Source organism: Pempheris klunzingeri, chromosome 20 (genome assembly GCF_042242105.1).
Source record: "Pempheris klunzingeri isolate RE-2024b chromosome 20, fPemKlu1.hap1, whole genome shotgun sequence".
NCBI lineage: Eukaryota > Metazoa > Chordata > Actinopteri > Acropomatiformes > Pempheridae > Pempheris > Pempheris klunzingeri.
In genome coordinates, this window is record NC_092031.1 from 14,489,048 (window position 1) to 14,510,499 (window position 21,452).

The 21,452-nt window shown below is 43.0% G+C and overlaps 1 protein-coding gene across 1 annotated transcript in view; it reads left to right on the forward strand.

The window, feature by feature from the left end:
• The window catches only part of trrap (transformation/transcription domain-associated protein), an 80,248-nt gene that overhangs the window by 26,283 nt on the left and 32,513 nt on the right, over positions 1-21,452 (forward strand). Inside the window, exons 37-55 of the mRNA XM_070851539.1 lie at positions 2,245-2,373; positions 3,303-3,569; positions 3,683-3,889; positions 5,989-6,147; positions 6,573-6,722; positions 7,580-7,690; positions 8,551-8,697; positions 10,690-10,903; positions 11,109-11,237; positions 12,071-12,220; positions 14,198-14,397; positions 14,875-14,996; positions 16,768-16,981; positions 17,204-17,383; positions 17,712-17,858; positions 18,256-18,375; positions 20,005-20,292; positions 20,679-20,816; positions 21,132-21,244. Coding sequence (XP_070707640.1) covers positions 2,245-2,373; positions 3,303-3,569; positions 3,683-3,889; positions 5,989-6,147; positions 6,573-6,722; positions 7,580-7,690; positions 8,551-8,697; positions 10,690-10,903; positions 11,109-11,237; positions 12,071-12,220; positions 14,198-14,397; positions 14,875-14,996; positions 16,768-16,981; positions 17,204-17,383; positions 17,712-17,858; positions 18,256-18,375; positions 20,005-20,292; positions 20,679-20,816; positions 21,132-21,244 — 3,185 coding nt within the window. The remainder of the gene's footprint in view (positions 1-2,244; positions 2,374-3,302; positions 3,570-3,682; positions 3,890-5,988; positions 6,148-6,572; positions 6,723-7,579; positions 7,691-8,550; positions 8,698-10,689; positions 10,904-11,108; positions 11,238-12,070; positions 12,221-14,197; positions 14,398-14,874; positions 14,997-16,767; positions 16,982-17,203; positions 17,384-17,711; positions 17,859-18,255; positions 18,376-20,004; positions 20,293-20,678; positions 20,817-21,131; positions 21,245-21,452) is intronic.

The window sequence follows — 21,452 nt, forward strand, 5'->3', positions numbered from 1 at the left end:
TTCTTTTGTTTAATGCAAACAGTTGTTTCAGAAAACTGCTTTTGTACTGCTGTTTTGTTCAGATGCGTTTATTAACTATTCATGGGATCGATTTCAAGCAGACGAGCAATGTATGAAATTTTGTTCCCAACGTGACATACAGTGAGTTTTTCCACAACATCAGATGGTTTTTACAAGACATTTCCCTGCAAAAAAAGCAACAGCTTGGTGTGTTAGGTAATGGTGAAGAACCAAAAATGTATCAGAGTTTTTTTAACACCTTTAATTATTGTCAGTTGCTATAGTTTATTTCATATTGACAAATGAAACGGTAACAGAAGAGCTTTAATAATAAGGTGCAGCAGGTAAAAAAATGGATACCTGATAACAAATATCTAACTATAATTATAGAAATGCCATTTAGGTAGCTTGTTTAAGCAGTCAGATTTAGAGGAATAACAAAATGAGTTGAATAAAATCACATTACTGAAGCTGAAATCTTTATCATTAGTAATTAGTTTATGATTTGCCCAAAGTGAAATAAGGTCCTGTCCCTCCCCATGTAACCAAGTTTAAAAATAAAAAAAAAAGCCAAGGCCAAACCCTAAGTAACAGCCACATGGCATTTGTACATTCCTTCGGTCTATGGGGGCTTAATGCCTGCATAATGCATACATTTTACTGAAATGCCACTATTTGCTTCTATTGTGGTTGTAGAGGAACCCAAGAGGGACTGTAACACACACACGTATTTGTTTTAGGGTATGGCAATGGGGTCTAAGAAAATTAAAACACCACTAGAAAGAGATCTAGGTCCTTGCCCAGATGTATTGTGTGTAGGCTGTGCACACACATGGTCTGCAGGAGCACAACATCTAATGGCATTACAGAAATACGCTGTGATCTTACAGTGATTGATGTCAGAGAAGCTCAGAATTAATAGGAACAGATGAGACCGAAGAACAGACTGGTGCTCCATGCATTCTCTTCGTGTCTTCATTTAGTGGTGCGTGTGCGAGTCTATCAACCATGCATGGACATAGTGCCGAGCTGGTGTGAATAATGCGCTAATGGAAGAGTTTGAACATATGCTGCCACAGCTCGTTCTCCACCAAGCGGTGCCCTGTCCTCCCCAATGATGGATTGAATAGAGAGGTTCATTAACAGATAGCAGCTTCTTTAATAAATGCAGTCGTTAGCTATATTGTGGTTGGGTTATTCTGCATTTTACTAGCTGATCAAGCCTTTGTCTTCATTCCCTGGTAACAATCCCTGCAGGTCTCGGGGTGATTAATTAAATAACGTTTGCGCTTTGCCTTAGTGATAATTTATATACGTTTTTGTTTTCAGAACTTGTGGAATAATTAAAAGGCCGTGTTATGGTTCTTTAGTATTAATAGAAATTGTTTTCATCTGTCATTACCAAATTTTGGACATTTGATATTGTTGTGCTCAAAGTCATTTTCAAAGTCATATTTTTTTCCTTCCCCTGTTTTTATCAATCTGAAAAGTACCTGTGTCCTGATTTTTGCAATAGATTTTAGAGTAGATTGCCTTTTCATCAGTTAATTATGTGGCATGAAGAGCTGAGCCTGTGCAAATATTTCATTTTCTTCTTTTGAAACATCACACCAGGTGATTTCACCGATTAGTTTCTGCTTTCTTGAAGGTGTGCTGTCAAGTGAAAATATCAATAGTAGTCTTTTGGCGCGTTTCCACTAGTACTTACTTGGCTCTGCTCGGCTCGACTCGACTCGGTTTGGTTGCATTTCCATTACAGTAGCCTACCACCTCAAAGTGGGGGGGGTCGTCATAGCAAGGCGGCCCGAAACTCCAGTGGCGTAATTTGTATACGGCACAAACAAACACAACTAAGGACCTGGAGCGTTTGGTTTGCGTGTATCCGTTTACCTCGTTCACAGAAATAATAAAAACTGTTTCCAGGGTTTTAAAAACGGTGGGTTTGATTCCTGTGAACGAGTCGCTCTCGTGACTCATCAAGTGACGCCGCTCCCTGACCAATCGGTGGCCTGCAGTCTGGTGACGTCACATTATCAGCTCGACTCAGCTCGCTTGGAACCCCGGCAGAGGAGGTACTAAAATAGTACCTGGTACCAGGTAGTGGAAACGCAACCAAACCGAGTCGAGTTGAGCCGAGTAGGTACTAGTGGAAACGCGCCATTAGAAAACCCAAAGGAGTGAAGGTTGTACATTCACTTAAATAAATGGATATGGTTATATTGTTCTGTTTTTTCTGTTTCATAGGTGCTGCAGCACATCCTGAATCCAGCCTTCCTGTACAGCTTTGAAAAGGGCGAAGGTGAGCAGCTGCTTGGACCGCCCAACCCTGAAGGAGACAATCCTGAAAGCATTACCAGTGTCTTCATCACCAAGGTACACACTTATGCTTGCAGCTAGTCCTCTCAACATCTTGCACCACGTTCAGCCTGTTCACTTCTCCCTCGTTTGTACCTTTGTACATCACTCAACAGCTTCGTCTCTCCATCCATCTCTCTGATTTCATTACATGCTGCATTTCCTCTCATAATGTCTTATCAGTCCAGCACATCTTCATACTCTCAGCCATCATCATCCCATTTAGTCTGATTCTTCCTCTCTCATGTCCACACATTACTCGATCAATTAATTGCAGTCATTCCATTTTTCTCTTCTTCCTTTTCGTCTCTTCCATCTGTCTTTGCTTTTCTCCCTCTCTCTCCCTCCCACCGGTCCCACTTTCCATCACGTTTCATTCATCAGGCCAGACTATAATTCCTGGTGTAAATGTCATGGTGTGACCATGGTAAAGGTCAGCATGTTTGTTTGTGCTGTGGCTGATCTCATCACTGACTAACACCAGTCCTAATGGCTGCTAATGGCTCCTCTACGCTCTGGTTAAAACTCATTTCCTCCCCTCTGTGTGCTCTCCTTTCCTTTTTACCTCTCTCCAGGGAATTCAGATGGTGATGGGTATTTTGAGTGGGGAGCTGTTTTTTTTGTAAGAGGTTTTCAATATGTGAAAAAGTATTTTGCCGTGAAAGTGTAATTTATTATTTACATAAGGTGCATAAGTAATCTAAGACTTCTATTGACCTCTATCGGCACCTGCTAAGAATTACAGCTGCACCAACAGAATTTTTATTCTACACACAAAGAATTTGTATTTGTTTTATTCACGGAACATCTCACCACCTTGAAAAATAATTATTCAATCACTGTTATTGATCTGCAACTCTGCAGATATACTGTACCACTGCCAGCCAAAACTACCTATTTCCCCTTCACGTAGAAATCTTTAACCTGACACGTGTTGCCTCTCCAAGGTTCTGGACCCGGAGAAGCAGGCTGACCTGCTGGACTCGCTGCGAATCTGCCTGCTGCAGTTCTCCACCCTTCTGGTGGAACACGCGCCCCACCACATTCATGACAACAACAAGTCACGCAACAGCAAGCTGCGGCGCCTCATGACCTTCGCCTGGCCATGCCTACTGCCCAAAGCCTGTGTGGACCCTGCTTGTAAATACAGTGGTCACTTACTTCTGGCCCACATCATTGCAAAGTTTGCCATTCACAAGAAGATTGTCCTGCAGGTGAGTTGGAATGCAGAGAGAGAAGAGAAGCTCATTTGAGGATGGGGTTGGGTACCGTTCACAGTTAACCAATACAAGTATATTAAAAAGTGTGTTACCTCTCCTTTGTACAGGTCTTCCACAGCCTACTGAAGGCCCACACCATGGAGGCCCGGGCTATCGTACGACAGGCCATGGCCATTCTGACCCCAGCGGTACCTGCCCGCATGGAAGATGGCCACCAGATGTTGACCCACTGGACTCGCAAAATCATTGTGGAGGAGGGGCACACTGTACCTCAGCTGGTCCACATACTGCATCTCATTGTGCAGCACTTCAGGGTGAGCAGATATAAAAGAACACACAGATAGAAGCTGATCAATAGCACACTTCCTTCTGTCAGCCGCTATTGAATGTATTGATTCTCAGCGTGTTAATATAAGCTGGCTGAGGCAGACGGAACAGTAAAAAACAAAGATTGCTTTTGAATATCAACATCTTATACTTTTGTTTTTTTTATCGTAAACTGGGGTAAGCACAGAGCCACATGGTGTGGTGGGGGTTAGGAGCTATTTTTACACATTACCTAAGTTTCCTGAATTGTATGATTCCTGTTAACCAGTTGTAATGGGAATGGAGCATCATCATTAAAGAGTTGATCATTGTGTATGGCCCAACTAATAGTTTTGATAACATTATTTAGTTAAATCAAGTTTCATATTGACAGTAGCCATGACAAAAGCTGGATCAATCATCACTTGGCAGTGAGGCTAATGGTATCCGCCTGCTGCCTTTTAAACGCCTTAATGCAGATACTTTCCCACACACACCCTTCCGGGTGATGATCAGTAGGGCCGAAGCACGCCCACTCTGTTCACAAGTCAACACCAGCAAAGGATCATTGGCCTTTATGTTCGCTGTCCTCCTTAAACTTCGAAGACATTTTCTGCCCTCTCGCTCCTTCAGCTGATGTTCGCCGCCTTGCCGGTCAGGGAGTGACAGTCTCTTAGCAGAAGACTGACATTTTCCTCAGCTCCCCTCTCTATCTCTCTGACAGACTGCTCTCACTGGGCCAGATGACTAATCTAATGTAATCACATCAGCATAATTACACTGGGGAGAAGATAATGACAGACAGATGAGAGACTTTGTGCGCGTGTGTTTGATAAAGAAATGGAGAGATTGTGTGTGTGTGTGTTTGTCTGTGTGCACACGTGATGGACAGGGCTTAGCCACTCTGTCATTAAGGTGCTCTGAAGCCCTGCTCTATCGACTATAATTACCCTCAAAGTGAGAAGCGTTAATATTCTTTGACACTGGCAACAGCCTTCAGATAGACATCACATCTCTTGCTCATTTGTCCGCGTTGTCTGTGTGTTTGAGAGTCCCAGTTCAGTTTGCGATGAAGCCAAGTGACTCTTGAGTTGAGTGTGACGCTTGATAGTGCGAATTCTTCGGGCTAAGTGTGTGTTATCATGTCCTTGAGACTAAGTGGGAATACGGCTTCAGAGTTTGCCTCTTCTGACTCAGTGTCTCAAAGTGATTGAACACCCAGTTTAACTTTGCATGTTTCATCACCCCAAAATCTAGAGGAAAGCCACTGTAGTGTAGAAAAAAAATAACGTAACATGGTTTTTATTTTTGTCACCTGGTCCGTTGGCAGGGCGAGGCAGGGTTTTTTTTTTTTTTTTGTCTGGTTCCAGAGGAAGAATCACACAATAACATGGATGCAGAAGACCTGACCAGCAACAGGTCTCAGTCTGTTCTAAATATTTGCAAAGGCAATGGAAGTCTCTTTTATATGTTATTATACTGGTTAAACAGTCCATTTAAAATTTAACAGGGTCTCCTCATTGAATGCTCTGATAACAAAGTTTGTCAAACCAGAAGTAGATGTAAATATCAAAACGAGTGCATATACAGAATCGACATATTTACTGTAATAATTCTATCATTTTCATCGGTTTTGAGTGAACTTCATGGAGCAGAGTGTCTTTGGGTTCACCATGGACAAAAAGGAGAGTTTCTTTCTGTCTGAAGAATGTTTTTGAGTGTGGGTGTTTCCTCTATTGCAAAACAGGATTGTTTGTAAGGTTCTAACTTAAACACTGTTTAACTGTTTTCCCACTCTTCCATACTGCATTTTGCATCTGGTTTTTGCAAAGAGTCCCAAGCTGAAGCCCCAAGCTACAATGACATTTTACAAACTGCTCTGTCATCTGTTCAGCCTTGCTAGCTATCATTGCCTGCGTCCTTCTCTTGTTTCTTTTAAACTCTGCCATTGGCATCAGTGACCATCTGCCACTGGTAAAAATGCAGCAAAGTCCTACCTGACATTTTGTGTTTAAAATACCAAATATGGAAGCTTTGGTGAAATATATTGTATTGTATTGTATTAGATATTAGCTATATATAATATATATTCTATATACCTTTCCAGGTGTACTACCCTGTGCGCCACCACCTGGTGCAGCACATGATCAGTGCAATGCAGCGTCTAGGTTTCACTCCCAGTGTGACCATAGAGCAAAGAAAACTGGCTGTGGACCTGGCCGAGGTGGTCATCAAGTGGGAGTTACAGAGGATCAAAGACCAGCAGGTACGTTTATGGATTTGCATGAATGCTCAGACACACACAATCACAACAAAATCCAGGCAGAGAGGCTATCTGAGCTACACACAGTCCCAAACTGATTCGGTTGATACCATTTTAAGTTCATAAAAAGTAACAAAAAAAACTGTTCACATAATCTTGTCACCAAATGATATCCTTGACCTTGCACAGTATGTTATTTTAAATGTTGGAGATGGTCATTATTTCACAAGAAAAGGCTATTTATCATGGAAATCAAAACATTTTCTTCATCATATTCCATAAATACTGACTCATAACCCTGTTGGAGCTGGTCAGAAACCTAGAAACACACGTTTCATTCTGTAAACAGTAAGAGTGTGAACCGATGGACCCATCTTCACCCCTTTCTTCCTCTCTCTTCTCCTGTCCTCCTCTCTTTGGTGTGGCAGCCGGAGTCCGATGCTGAGCTAGGGACTGGCGGTGAAGGGACTAGTGGGGGTGCTGTGAAAAGAGGGCTGTCTCTGGAAGCTGCTGCTGCTGCTGCTGCTGCAGGACAAGACGTCAAGAGGTTCCGCACAGCAACCGGAGCTGCCTCCACGGTGAGCTCAGTTCATCATCCCTCAGTTGCCAGTAGAATGTGGCTGTGAGTGACAGTGACCCAGTCACTTTTGCCAGGAATTGACTGGCAAAAGTGAAGTTATTATCTGTGTTATCGGTTACCCCCGCCAAAATTAACAATTGCTGTTCCTGTGTTCCAAAACTGGGCGAGCTGTAATTGCAAGCTAATGGAGTTGAGTGTTGTAGGCTGGACAGCCCTCATTGGGCAGGGATTTATTTGCCTTGGTTGTTTGAAAATACAAATATGAAAAATTATTCACCACAGTACACATGATCCAAAGCCTATAGAATTAGCCTTCCTTAATCTAAGGCAACATAACCTAAATAATAACATTTTGAGATTTTCAGTGACTCAATCTAGACACAACATCCTGCTGAACAAGTCAAACCATAGACAAAAAAAATCACTTTAATGCTTAATAGCTGTTGCACTCTCAGTAAGCACTAACACAAGTCTTAGTAGTTGAGTAGTTGCAGTCTTAATGACCTCTTTTACTTGTCAGGAGAAAAATGCAATAGAAGTATTTATTTCTGCTTAAGCTGTGGAAATGGTAATTGCTCAGAAAGTTGCCAGAATAATTATCAGGAAATCATAGTTGTAGCCTACTTTTTGCTATAAGCAATGCAGGCACAAACCTGACTTTGTGCCAGCCCTTTGATATTCCCCCCTAACGAAGGACTCTATGCAGCGTTTGCATTGCTGTTACAGAGTTGTTTTTTTTTATTGTGAAGTCCACTGAAACTTTAAAATCTTTGTTTATAGAATCTTTCTCTTATCAGTATCCAAAAAAAAAAAGACTGAATGTATGAATTATAATTTTTGTATGTGTGTTTTTAGGTGTTCGGCCGTAGCCAGTCCATGCCAGGTACAGAGACCATGCTCACCAAGCCGGTCGAGAAACAGCATACGGACACAGTGGTCAACTTCCTCATCAGGATTGCATGCCAGGTAACACCCCCACCACCACGGCCACACACATAACACTCCATCTCTCTCTCTCTCTCTCACATGCACACACACACACACACACCAGGTACAGTTCTGCCATCCATAGCACCTGCCAGGTAGGACACCACTATCCTAACCCCTCAGTAGTGAAGGTAGGACACACCTGGTGGCTGTCCTGAACACATCTCTACAGACACGCACACACGCACAGACAGTCCTTTATGTGTCTCCTCACACAGCTGTCCCTTGGTCTAGTAGCAGTGCTGACCTTGGTTACAAGCCTGAAATAGACTGTTGAGATTTCACTCACCTTGACTTTTCCTAGTTTATTTTTTGGGCCAAGCTCCATTCTCACTGTTCATCCAACCATCTCTGTTGAATATAACCTCGTCTGTAACTGCTGGGAATCACTCACCGCTCACAGAATTGTCTGAAGAAACATAATCTTTTCTTTGTATGCCACTTGATAGCAGTGTATTGTGATACTAAATTGATCCCTGTAGAAAAAATGTAATCTTTTCACTGGCCCCAGGGATTACCATCAAGCAGAGAACACCACACCTAGAGCTGATAGGGATTCATTGTCTTGCTCAAGGATATTTCTGCATGGTGGGTGCTTGTCAACATTGTGGGTGCCTGTGGAGGGCTTCCTGCTTGAAGGATGGCCTCCTCCCTGGCTGTGCCGTTGTTGAACTCTAGCTGTGTATGAATGAAATTACAATATATGGCGACTGTCCTTGTCCCCCCCTGCCCTGTGTGACTTCACACCTCGTCAGGACACTATTGTGATGTTGAAGATGAAGACCCATTGTCACTGATAATGATAATGATAACAACCTTCCTCCCCCTCTCCTGTCAAGGTGAACGACAGCACCAATGTGGCTGGGTCGCCGGGGGAGCTGCTGTCCCGACGCTGTGTTAGCCTGATGAAGTCTGCCCTCAGGCCTGACATGTGGCCTCGCGCCGAGCTCAAGCTACAGTGGTTTGACAAGCTGCTTATGACAGTGGTAAGATGACACATGCCTGCAGGCTTTACTGTTAAAGTTCTTATCACCTGCTCTGTTGACTACAGGCAAGTAGAAGTCTATTTGCCTGTAGCCAATTTTTACTTGCCCCCACAGAAATTGTTTTATTTATCAGCAGTTATTAAAGCTAAATGTCATGTTTAATCTTTATTTAAGTAAGACGAGGCTTATTGTTGAACCATGGTCAATCACCGTGTCCAGACCTGCAATGGTTTTTCTGTTGAGTATTAACTTTCTCTAAGTGTCCAGCTTATCTTTTCCAGTAGTAATAGTAGCAGTCGTCGTCGTTGTCATCCAAGGGGACACCTACTACTACTACTTCTTAAGAGTCCAAAAAAACAGTAGTGCTTTATGTGAGCTGCCACACATTATTTGAAGTTTCTTATGCAAGTGTATGCCATCAGCAGTGTTTTAGGCAAACAAGTTTGAATGGAATTCAACATGTTCAGGCTTGTTATTACAGCTCTAAGCAATAAGCAGCAGTAAAGGATAACTAATGCGTCTCTACTGTTCGCCTTGCCACAGTCTGCAGAAGTTTCCCTGTCCCTGCTTAAGCTCCGTCATAGTGTTTGCTCTAACGTCTCAGAGTCCTTTGTCTGTTATCGGTAATACATGAAGTGAGGCGCCAAACACCATAATGACAAAATAATGACAGTGGTGAGATAATAAGAGTCTATCCGGGTTGGCCTGTGCCTTCTCATTCAACCCCCCATCCCTCTTAAACCCCTCATCCTTGCCTTCTGTATTACCTCACTGTGCTTCTCTCCTCGCCTTTCCCTCTGTGTCTTGCCACAGCCACCTCCTCTCATCTCTTCTTTCCTTTTCAGCCTCTTATCGCAGCCTCTCTTCTTTCTCTCTCCTTTTATCTGTTGCTGCTCTCCTTCTCTACTCATCTCTCTGGTCTGATTCAGCGGCACTGTTCAGACAAGGTTATCACCATGCGCCTGCAATTGTCACGTACTTCCCTTGTCCCCTTTTGGGGATCACTGCATTGGCCGCGCCTTTCTCTCTGACTATACACACACACACACACACACAAACCCAATCAACCCCTCCAGATCCCATGGGGATGGTCTGACAAACAAGGCTTTCTGTGGGTCTTATGCAGATACACGTACACGGGCCCTGCCCCCCCTGGGACCATGCTCTACCTGCCCCGCCATCTTACTCAGACTAATGAACAATGCTCTAAATCGGATTACCTTTTATCATCTCATTGTACTGGTATGGCAGTGATTAAGAGTCAGGAGAAGTGGCGTGAGAGGGCAAATGAGGAGGTGCAGGGCGCACACACACACACACACAAACACACACACACACACACACACACACACACACAGAAACACAAATCCACCCCAAAATCACTCACTCAAGCACAAGCATGCATAAATCGTATCTACATGGCTCCAGAGACAAGGACCCATTCTGTTAATACAGTGCCAAATCAATACTTGCTTAATATCTACCAGGAGCCTTATCACAAGAGTCACCTTGTTCATTAGCCAAGATTAGTGCTATGGATCTGTCCCAGATTATCCTCTTGGCCCTGCCATCGTTGTAAAACTTGATTGCAATTTAGACAAAATCAGGACCCGATGTTAGCTATTGATCTTTGGCTTAGCAACGATCACTGTGCCCTGCTTCTTTAGTGTGAGAAATATCTCTGTGTAAAGAAAATTGATTTTTGACTTGTCTGGAATTTGTATAGAATAAAAACTTGAATGATTGATGCATCTGCTGATGAATGAGTTTTTCATTGCTGTGTTTAGGGTTGTAAATTTACACTGAGAGAGCCTATATATTTTTCTTGATATGGGGGGGGGTCACATTTATTTGTGTCAGAAGGATAATAGGTGTCTATTATAAATATTTCTGTCTTTTGTAACAAAAAAGTAAAAATGACACTTAACTTGACTATACTTCTTTTACTCCACTGATGACCCGGTTTCCCTGTTTTCCCCCATGTCGTCTCAGGAGCAGCCAGCGCAGGCCAACATCTCCAACATCTGCACTGGACTGGAGATTCTCTGCTTCCTTCTGACAGTGCTGCAGTCCCCAGCCATCCTGGCCCATTTTAAACCCCTCCAGCGAGGCATCGCTGCATGCATGACCTGCGGCAATACAAAAGTCCTGCGGGCTGTCCACTCCCTCCTTTCTCGCCTCATGAGCAATTTCCCCACAGAGCCCAGTAAGTTGCCAGTGCTTCATGCCTGAATTTAAACTCAGGAAAGCAGTACATATCTGAGTCATTGTTAATTCCCGTCTGTGTTCATTAATGATGCACCACAATAGTTTGACCATAGCTCTGTTGATTGATGCATTAATTCTCAAGTTTGCTTTTGTCATGCCAAAAGTTTTCTTTGTTTGAAGCACAAATCGCTCTCTCCCTTTAGGCACATCAACAGTGGCATCTAAGTATGAGGAATTGGAGTGTCTGTATGCTGCGGTGGGCAAGGTCATATATGAGGGACTGACCAATTATGAAAAGGCCACAAGCAACACTAACCCGACACAGCTCTTCGGTAAGATCGTCAGCTCTCCCTGTTTCTTCCTCCCGTTTATCCCTTTCTAGCCCCATGTGCTCTGTTACTCTCACTTTGGTGCTCATAAACCTTTCATTATTTTGAAAATATTTTTCCCACTCCCACTCTTCTTCCTATAGAAGTCGAGCTACCTCAGTCACTTTTAGCAATTAAGCCATTGAGTGGGTCGTTAAAATGCAAGGCGATGGGCCCTGCTGCTCAGGCTAACATCTGGTCTGTTTAAACGGAGGCCACAGTCCAGCGGTTTCGGAAAGATTGCTGCTTTTGGCCATCCTCCCTTTACAAACATTACTGTTATCCCTCCAGATGTCATAGAGTATTTATGGAAAAAGCTTACATTAAAGCTTATTCCAAGGTGACAGTTATTTGATTTTTCTTTCATTTATTTGAAATATACAGTAGCTTTCCAAATAAAGAGCCCTCAAGGTGATAAATGGCTATCGGAAAGCACTCTAAAGATAACTATTTGATACAGTCTCCTAAAATGGCAGTTGTGGTCAATAAAAAGCTTTTGGTATCCTGCTGTCGCAGAGAGGTACAGGGGATATGATGGGGCCCGACATTTTAACATTTGTCTCCCCTCCGGGGAGCACCAACAGAGACAGACATTACTCAGGCCTATCCCTGCCTCTGTGACAATCTGGAACATTTGTTAGATCCCCTCAAAAGCCAGAAAAAGTCAAGTCCTTGTCATGCTGTGTGAATGAACACAAGCCGACTGCAAGTGTGTGTGTCTGTTAAGGTTCTTGTTAAATTATTGTATTATATACACCTCCCCCATCCTCCTCCCCTTCCCTTCATTTGTCTTCCAGGAACATTGATGATCTTGAAGTCAGCTTGCAGTTACAATGCCAGCTACATCGACCGCCTCATCTCGGTGTTCATGCGCTCACTACAGAAGATGGTGCGAGAACACCTGAGCCCCCAGCAGGCAAACCCAGGAGTCACCGAAACCAGCACGGGTACAGGCATGGACATGAATTCAGTAAAAAGATATGAGGAAGGCTGCCATATGAGACACACACATATACAGTATGCTTTGTGTAACAACATAAAAAGGATCACATTCAAACACACTTATATACACGTATATATGTAACCTGACGCACCAGATGGTTTGTTACTCTGAACCATCTGGGAACTCGTCCACAGAAACTGTTTGTAAAGGGGCAGGCATCTTCTAATACAGGCTAAGTTTAGCCAATCAAATCACTAAACCATATAATGAAGCCACTTGAGAGAAGTACAGTTCTTTGCTCTTCTTTTGATGAAGAAATACTCTCTATTTCAGACATAACTAATGTTTTAGCATCATCTGCGCTAACCTTTTTAGGAGCCACCATTGTTTTTGAACAATTACTTCTTGCTGTCGTCACACCTAAACTCCAGCCATAACTTATGCTGACTGGATCAAACCACTATGGTTTGGCCACAAAGATGCAACTCGCGTGATAGTAATTTCATGAATCCAGCTACCTTGCAAGGGCAGTATACACGTATATCTTTGAATATGGCTTTTGATACATACATGTCGTTTATGGCCCACTACCAATATAGAATATATAAAAACACAGTCACCTTAAACAAACTCAACACATGTCAAAAATGTTGCCAATCAATTCATTGATTCCTCAGTCAGGCCTGACCCACAATGCCCAGTTCTGTGGCTCAACTATGTAACCCAGTTCATGAGTTCGCAGCACCTGAGTCACCGTTAGAGCTCAGAGATCCACCAGACTGTGTACACCAGACATCAACTGCCATTCAGCTGAACTTGTTGTACAGGGCTGCAGTTACAGCTGTCTCACATTATCAGGAACGCTAGCGCGCGTACTTTCCCCAACCCTGATCCAACAAGGGGTTGACTGTGTGTGAGGTCAGTCGCACACAACACACGCACACTCACATGGTGACCTTCCTCGGACTCAGTAAGAGCTCAGATATCCAATGTATCTCAGCAGTGCCTGGCTACATACAAAGACCGTATCAAAAGTTCCATATCAATGGCCGCAGCTGTGTTCTCAATAGCTGTCGTGGACAGGGGAGATCCACTCTACAGATAGTCAGTTTCACAGGGAATGTCCCTCAGCTCTAGTTCCCACCCTGTATTGTCTCATAGTCTCTCTCCGAATAAAGCAAACAGATGGTCACCTTGTGCTGTTCGGAGGATAGATGCTGTTTGACGTGAAACCTCTTGACAGCTTGCCCCTTATGTCAGTCAGCAAGGGTAAAGAGAAGAGTTCCCCAAGTTTAAGTGTTGCTGTTGAGTGAGTTGCTTGAGTTACTCTGTGCAGGTTCTTCATGATTTCTTCTTCACTTTCTTTCCTGAGCTTGGCCTCACCAGGTTTAAATAAGTCAGGCAGTACATAATTACCATTGCTACTAGTCAAATGGGAGGTAATGGCTGTAAGATTCTATCAGTGGTTTAAATGGGCCCCTAATGACTATATCGGGAAGCACAGACATTTACCCTCCACTAGGCGCACTAAGATCAAAGGCTATCTGACCAGCGAGGCCTTTGCCTCTAAAGATTGTTCATGTCTCAGTAGCCTAATAAGCTTAACTGAAGTAGTTACATTCTGATTGCATTGAAATTGTATTGAATTGTATTTTGGCTGCTATTACTGTTTTAAAAAAAAAAAAATCGTGCTCAGTTCACATAGAAAATGCTGAATCGGTGATGTGAGTGTAAATGTGTTCCAAGGCCAGCTTGACTCATGAGAAAATGGAACACGAGGGACTTTATTTTAGAGCATCAAAAAAGAAAAAAAACACAACTCAGCTGGTGTTTTTGAAGCTTATCTATGTAAACACTTTAACTGTAATTTATCTGCAAATACTTTCCACAGATACTCAAATTGCTAATATTGTGCCTGCATTTCTGTGTAGTTAGATTTTGTCAGTCCTGCTTCTGACTGTTAACCTCTCTGCTTTCATAGTGACCAGTGAGCTGGTAATGCTGAGTCTTGACCTGGTGAAGACTCGGCTGTCTGTCATGAGCATGGAAATGAGGAAGAACTTCATCCAGGTCATCCTCACTTCGCTGATTGAGAAGTCACCTGACCCCAAAATCCTCCGCGCAGTTGTCAAAATTGTTGAAGAGTGGGTGAAAAACAATTCCCCCATGGCTGCCAATCAGGTAAGGAGGAGGCTTTTCTCAGTGAGAAAGTTCAGAATGTTGGACTCTGAAACAATATTAGATTATACAAAAATAGTGTGTACAAACAAATAAAAAACATGATTTGGCAGAACGTTGCATTACTTCTTTGATAATAGCAGTTGTGAATCAGAACTGAATCAGCAAAGTGCATTTTAAAAGGTGTGAAACCTTTGGACAAACAACAAGCAAAGCACATTTTTTAAACTCGGTGAGGTTAACATTAGCATAATACCCACAGAGGTGTCTTTGGTCTTCATTTTCTTTTAAGCTGTAGAAGGAGAGCAAGCAATAAATGGCTGAGGTGGACAAAGAGATGTTGTTACAAGAAACAAGCTGAATAGATTATCAGCTTTTTTATTTTCTCCCCTCTCCCTGCCCTCTGTCTTTTTAATTTTCATGATACCTTTTCCTTCCTTCTGTCCTGTCTAACGGACATTCTTCTTTTCCTCCTTCCAGATGCCCAACTTACGTGAGAAGTCCATCTTGTTGGTGAAGATGATGACCTACATAGAGAAACGTTTTCCCGATGAACTTGAGTTAAACGCCCAGTTCTTGGACCTCGTTAATTACGTCTACAGGTAATTACCGCTATTCATCACATGGCCAAATGGCCGTGCCTGTGATGCCACGCCGCCCTTGCATCCATCTTTGCAGGAGGGATGAAGGTCGGGAGTTTGAGGCGGGGAAAGACATGGGAGGTTGGGTCAAGGAGCAATAGAAAAAAAAGAGAGGAGGAGGTTTGAAGCAGGAGCAGTGCGCCGTTCATTTGTTTTTGAAAAGGATGGAAGTAAGGATAGGGGAAGATGGATCATGATGGATATATGGAAATTGCTAGAATCAGTTGGTGGTACATGCAGAATAGGAGTGCTACATTGTGCAGAGGGGATCAGAAAGACAGCAGGTAGTGATAGAGATAGATAACGTGCCAGGATCTTTCACAAGGCAACGGTTGTGTCAGGACACCCAGCAGGGGGGGGGGCAGAGGGGAGAGACTGACTTACTGCCCACTATTTATCAAAGCACAGCTCTCTTTGTCTTTCTGTCTTACACACATCCACGTTTAATCAGCCAAATGCAACCCCCCCCCATCTGCACTCCATGTCAAAAGATTTAAAACGAGCTTAAAAGCCTTGATGGACAGCAAGTAATGATAATGGAATGATAAAGCAGCTGTGCCAGAACAATGTGTGATTAAGAGAATGGCATAAATAAGGGCAATATGCAGCTGTGGTAGCCTCACCCCTGTTGCTGCTTCCATCCCACCTTCCCCCTCTCCTTCCATTATGTGAATCATACCCATGAGGCCCATTCAGTGCAGCGGGATGATGTTGAAATGATGATATTTGTTATTTAAGTGTCTAATGCATGACCATTAGTGCTTCACTATCACTGGGGTCTCCACATCAAAGATACTTAATTTCACACAATATTCAGTGTTAACTGCCACCTCCTCACACTTCAGTGATCCTCAGTATTGCATGACATGGCTGTTAAAACATGCTGGCACCTTACATTTGAATGTTGCTATGAGATTTCTGTTTGTGCCTATAGCATGTTTGGAATCTTTCTTGCCTGCCATATTTGTAAATAAATAATGCCAAGCAAGATTAGTGAAATTGTATTCTGCTCTTTATTAGTGTGTGCATTTATGTCTACAGTTGCACTGAGCCGTAACCATCAATTACTTTCATAGTACAGAATAGAAAAGAATACGTCTCAGGCCTTGTCAGACTGCTGCAACATCATCTGAGTGTTGTGTCTGTGGCATATGCCAGTGAGTATTGGCATACATCACTGCTATTCCGATGACATGCCACTCAGCCCTTAGTGTCACTGTGATTATTGTCAGCGCAGTAGCAGCTGTATAGCAGTTACATAACAACATGAAGCTTTTAAGGATCGATGAAGGATTTTTAATGCTCAAATTACTCAGAGTACAAGTAATTGAGCTAAATGCAATACACCCACAGCACAGATGAACGCCTCCACACTGACCATAGATATGAGTCAGGACATTGCTGATATACTCACAACAAAAATCGAATATAAGCCTAATGAATCAGGATTTATTGCAGGGTATGGATGCCCCCATTTTTCTCTAATTTTATTGTGCACTTTATTGTTTAGTCCGATATAGTGGCTTGTTTTTCATAGTTGGCTTTAATGTAGTTTTGGCTCTTGCATCAATGCTGTGACAGCTCTCAGTTATAGTAGATGTACTAAGTGACTTAAATGTTTTATCATCAACACAATGCCTGTATCCAGCCTTTATGAATCATGTAAGTAAAATGGGTAAGAGCCAGCATGCAAGCCGTGTCAAATAAATGTTTTGTCCATCTCATTACTCAGGGATGAGAGCCTTTCAGGAAGTGACATCACATCCAAGTTGGAGCCAGCCTTCCTCTCAGGGCTTCGCTGCACTCAGCCACTGATCAGAGCCAAGTTCTTTGAGGTGTTTGACGCCTCCATGAAGCGGCGTGTCTATGAGAGGCTGCTCTACATCTGCTGCTCTCAGAACTGGGAGGCCATGGGCAGCCACTTCTGGATCAAGCAGTGCATAGAGGTACACACAGAGCTGCTTTTGATCTTTCACTAGGCCTTTCTGGTCTTGTATCCAGCATTAAAAATAACCAGTTGTTGACTCATAAAGCAAGGTTTTATTCTTTTCAGCTAGCCAGGCCCATCACTTGTCATGTCATTTACTGTCACTGATTGGTTTGTATTTTGCACCTGTTGGCGTATGTGTGTGTGTGTGTGTGTGTGTTTGTGTGTGCGTGCTTGTTAGCTGCTGCTGGCAGTGTGTGAACGAAACACCATCATCGGCACCAGCTGCCAGGGATCCATGCTGCCGTCTATCACTAACGTCATCAACCTGGCTGACAGCCATGACCGTGCCGCCTTCGCCATGGCAACGCATGTCAAGCAAGAGCCACGTGAGAGAGAGAACAGTGAGACCAAGGAGGAGGTGGGACATGCGAACAGACACACACACACACACACACACAACAATGCGCCAAGAGACATGCTTTCTCACATATTATAGCACATTATCCCATTAGGAGTGTGTTACATACTGTGGTCCTTAGAAAGAAAAAATAAAAGCCTTGATTCTTGGCTTATACACTCTTTGTCTCAAAAATTAGTCTCTGCTCTCATTCGTCACCTATTTCGCAGAAGCTGTTAATGTCACATATTGCCCTTTAAAAACAGCATGGTTTCCAACGTGAAGACTAAATGTCAAAGCTCTCTAAACAGATGATTGTTTTCTTCTGTTCTCTTGTGGTCTCTGGCAGGATGTGGAGATAGACATCGAGTTAGCACCTGGTGACCAGACAGCCATCCCCAAGAGCAAGGACCAGGCTGAGCGAGATGCAGGCAACCAACTGCACATGCTCACAAATCGCCATGACAAGTTTCTTGACTCACTACGGGAGGTCAAGGTAAGGCTGATCCTTCTGAAACCAGCATGTACTGTCTTCACAGTGTACGGAGAGGTTGATTTTGACAATGCTGGGAGGAATGAAATATTCAACCATTGAGTTGAAACATTTTCAAAATTACCCTAATTACCCTGGGGCTGCTACTGGTTGGAGATGTTGAACTTCTTCATATATTTCCTCATCTATATTGTCCAGAAGTTTTTCATGATCCAGAGTCCTGCTGATTTTTATTGTAGCTATAAAATCAGGAACTGATTTTGTCCTGGGACATCAGTCGAATACCATTAAGCACCCAGTAGGATAGTAAATCAGCAATACTCATGAGCCCCGAAGACAAGTATTAACAACCACTGCCTTGCTGAGCCAGCAGCTGTCATTTTTCTCTTCTCTGCGTTAGACGGGGGCACTTCTGAACGCTCTGGTCCAGCTTTGTCACATCTCCACCCCGCTGGCTGAGAGGACCTGGGTCCAGCTGTTCCCTCGCCTCTGGAAGATCCTCTCAGACAGACAGCAGCATGTGAGTAGAACTTTCTGGCCTCTGTCTAGTCACACCCAGAGCAGAGAAGCACAGAGCTGTGTACCTTCAGTTGTATATGCAGTATAATTTAGTGTTGTCAGGAGTATGATAGAAGTATGCCTGTGTTTTTTTTTTTTGTTTTTTTTTTATTCAGAAAGGGAAATAAATGCATGTTTCTTTGTCACCTGCCTGGTGATCTTTCCCACCACTCCTTAAAATTCATAATGCGTCCCTTGGTTGAAAAATCCAAAATGACCGTTACGTCTCTTTCAGAATATATAACGTAATCACAGATACACGCTTATCTCTACTCCCATCCCCAATATTTTTGACTTTGCCTATTTGTTTGCGAACATGCAAGTATGCACACACACACACACACACACACACACACACACACACACACACACACACACACACACACACACACACACACACACACACACACACACACACACACACACTCTCTCTCTCTCATCCACTCCCTGCTTGCTTTTCTCTATCTTATCAGTGACGTTAGCAAGCAGACAGTAACTTTGACCTTGGCCATCCCATTTCTGTCTTAAAACGTGCAATTCCACTTAATGAGGACAGAGTCATTTATGCTAAATATGGAAACGAGAAAGCTGAGGGAGGAAAGCTGTAATGAGTTTAACGAACCAGATGCATATAGAGTATTTGGAGACTCGTTGAAAGGCCCTGATTTGAAGTGATTGAGCCCTTAAAAAAATGCAATCAATAGAAAGATTGCCTCAAAAAGATTTTCTTCGGCGACAGGCATGAAGTCACAGATATGTCACACGTCAATTCTGATGCCTGCCTTAGCTGAGCCTTTCATGCCACCATTACACCATCAGCTCAGTGCTGATTATTACATAGGAATGACAGAAAAGCAAAATCTTCTTAGGAAGAAATTTACTTCTGTTCACATATTGGCCTTCTTTACCACCAGCCTAATTAAAGTGACCATCAAGGGATTAATTATTCCATGCTGTCAGTGGGCAGTGAAAATGATGTTCATTACCAATACATCATTTTCTGAGTGTGTGTCAGTCATGATTATCAGTGCACTAACTCTGAAGTCATGCTCAAACGTTATTCTGAGAGGCTCTGATTACTCAGAATGGCCCTTCAAACAAACAAATAACACGTTTTTTTTTCACAGTTTTTGCATTACCTTGAAAGTACAAGTCCTAAATAGTTTGCATCAATTCAAAATGAACATGAATATGACTGGGCTGAATATGAAGTGGTTGTTTTCACTTTCATGATATTCATATTCAATCTATTTATATTCCATATTGGCTATTTGTACATATGTGTATATAAAATCACAACATATGACACTGATTTCTGTAGGAAAAGAACCGACTTCCGATGACTTCTTGATCACGTTTCTTGGGGTCTGAATACACAAGAAGCATGCATACCGTCTATTATTTTCTCCTCGGCCATCTTACCTGTTTTCTTTTACTTCTCTTTTCCTGTTTTTAACAGCTCTGTTTTACTGGAAAAGGCATCATGTTGCACCACGTACATGCAACAGAATGCCTTTATCAATATGCTGTATCAGTGCACTGCCGCTTAAGTGAAACTGGGTAGTTGATGAGCTCTCCTTCCCCTCCACAGGCTTTGTCAGGAGAAATGAGTCCCTTCCTGTGCAGTGGCAGCCACCAGGCCCAGAGGGACTGCCAGCCCAGTGCCCTAAACTGCTTTGTGGAGGCCATGTCCCAGTGTGTGCCTCCTATTCCCATCCGTCCTTGTGTGCTCAAGTACTTGGGCAAGACGCACAACCTCTGGCTACGCTCCACTCTAATGTTGGAGCAGCAGGCCTTTGAAAAGGGCCTCAGCCTGCACAGCAAACCCAAGCAAAGCACAGAGTTCTATGAGCAGGAGAGCATCACACCACCTCAACAGGTAACATATGTTATCTTTGAATTGGCAATATTTCTTTTATGACCTTTAGTAATTTTGACAATTGACAATCTTTCAATGTAGTGTGTCCTCCAGGACTTTGTCAGGAAAGGAAAGCCTCTAAACAAAATAGGCCCTCAACAGACTAAAGAAATCTGTTAGAGTTAGTGTAAAACTGCCACTGCTACTTTTTATTCATCCACAGTGGAGGATCTGGAGATATATTTGTTTTGTGTGTTGCAGCCTCATGTTTAAAGTGTCTAAACATGCTGCTTATCTTTTTTGAACTTATTGGACTCATTTGTAAAGCTGGTCCCATTCAATTTACAGTTATTCTAATTTTCTAATTTGTTGTGCTGCCATTCACATTTTGTTCTTTTTCTCCGTAGGAGATTCTGGACTCCTTAGCAGAGCTCTACTCTCTGCTCCAGGAGGAGGACATGTGGGCCGGCCTGTGGCAAAAGAGGTGCAAGTTTCCTGAGACCGCCACAGCCATCGCCTATGAGCAGCATGGTTTCTTTGAACAGGTGAGAGAAAGCGTGAAAGGCCATTGCAAAGTTTATGTATAACCTTACTTAGTATACACTGTCTCCAGGTTATTGGGTTCACCGTCTTGCAAATAAATCCTACCTCCATGAAGGTGTTATTGACCTTTATGGTCAAATTGGAGGCTGTAATTTGTGGTGCGGGGAAATTGTGTTGCATTTTACTGAGGTGTCATATTTTTTCCTACCTCATTTATATGAGTGAGGACAGTCAAAATGTTGCAGCAGCATGTTGCACTGATGATCATTTTATTACTTTCAAAAACCCTGTACTAAAAATGTCACGTGTCTGTTCAGGCCCAAGAAAGCTACGAGAAAGCAATGGAGAAGGCTAGAAAAGAGCATGAGAGGAGCAACGTCTCCCCAGCCATCTTCCCGGAGTACCAGCTCTGGGAGGACCACTGGATACGGTAAGATTTCTGAAACAGAAGAGATGCTGTTATCCTAGAGGGCAGTCTGTCTTACACATGACTGTCTGCAGAACACAAAACCATAGTGGATTTTTACTTTAATGCCCAGGGCTTGAAGTTCTCAGGCTAGGGCCCGATTTCAGGCGTTCAGCCATTTTAAATTCATTTAATCCTTAATTTAATACATTGTACACATTTCCTCTTGGAC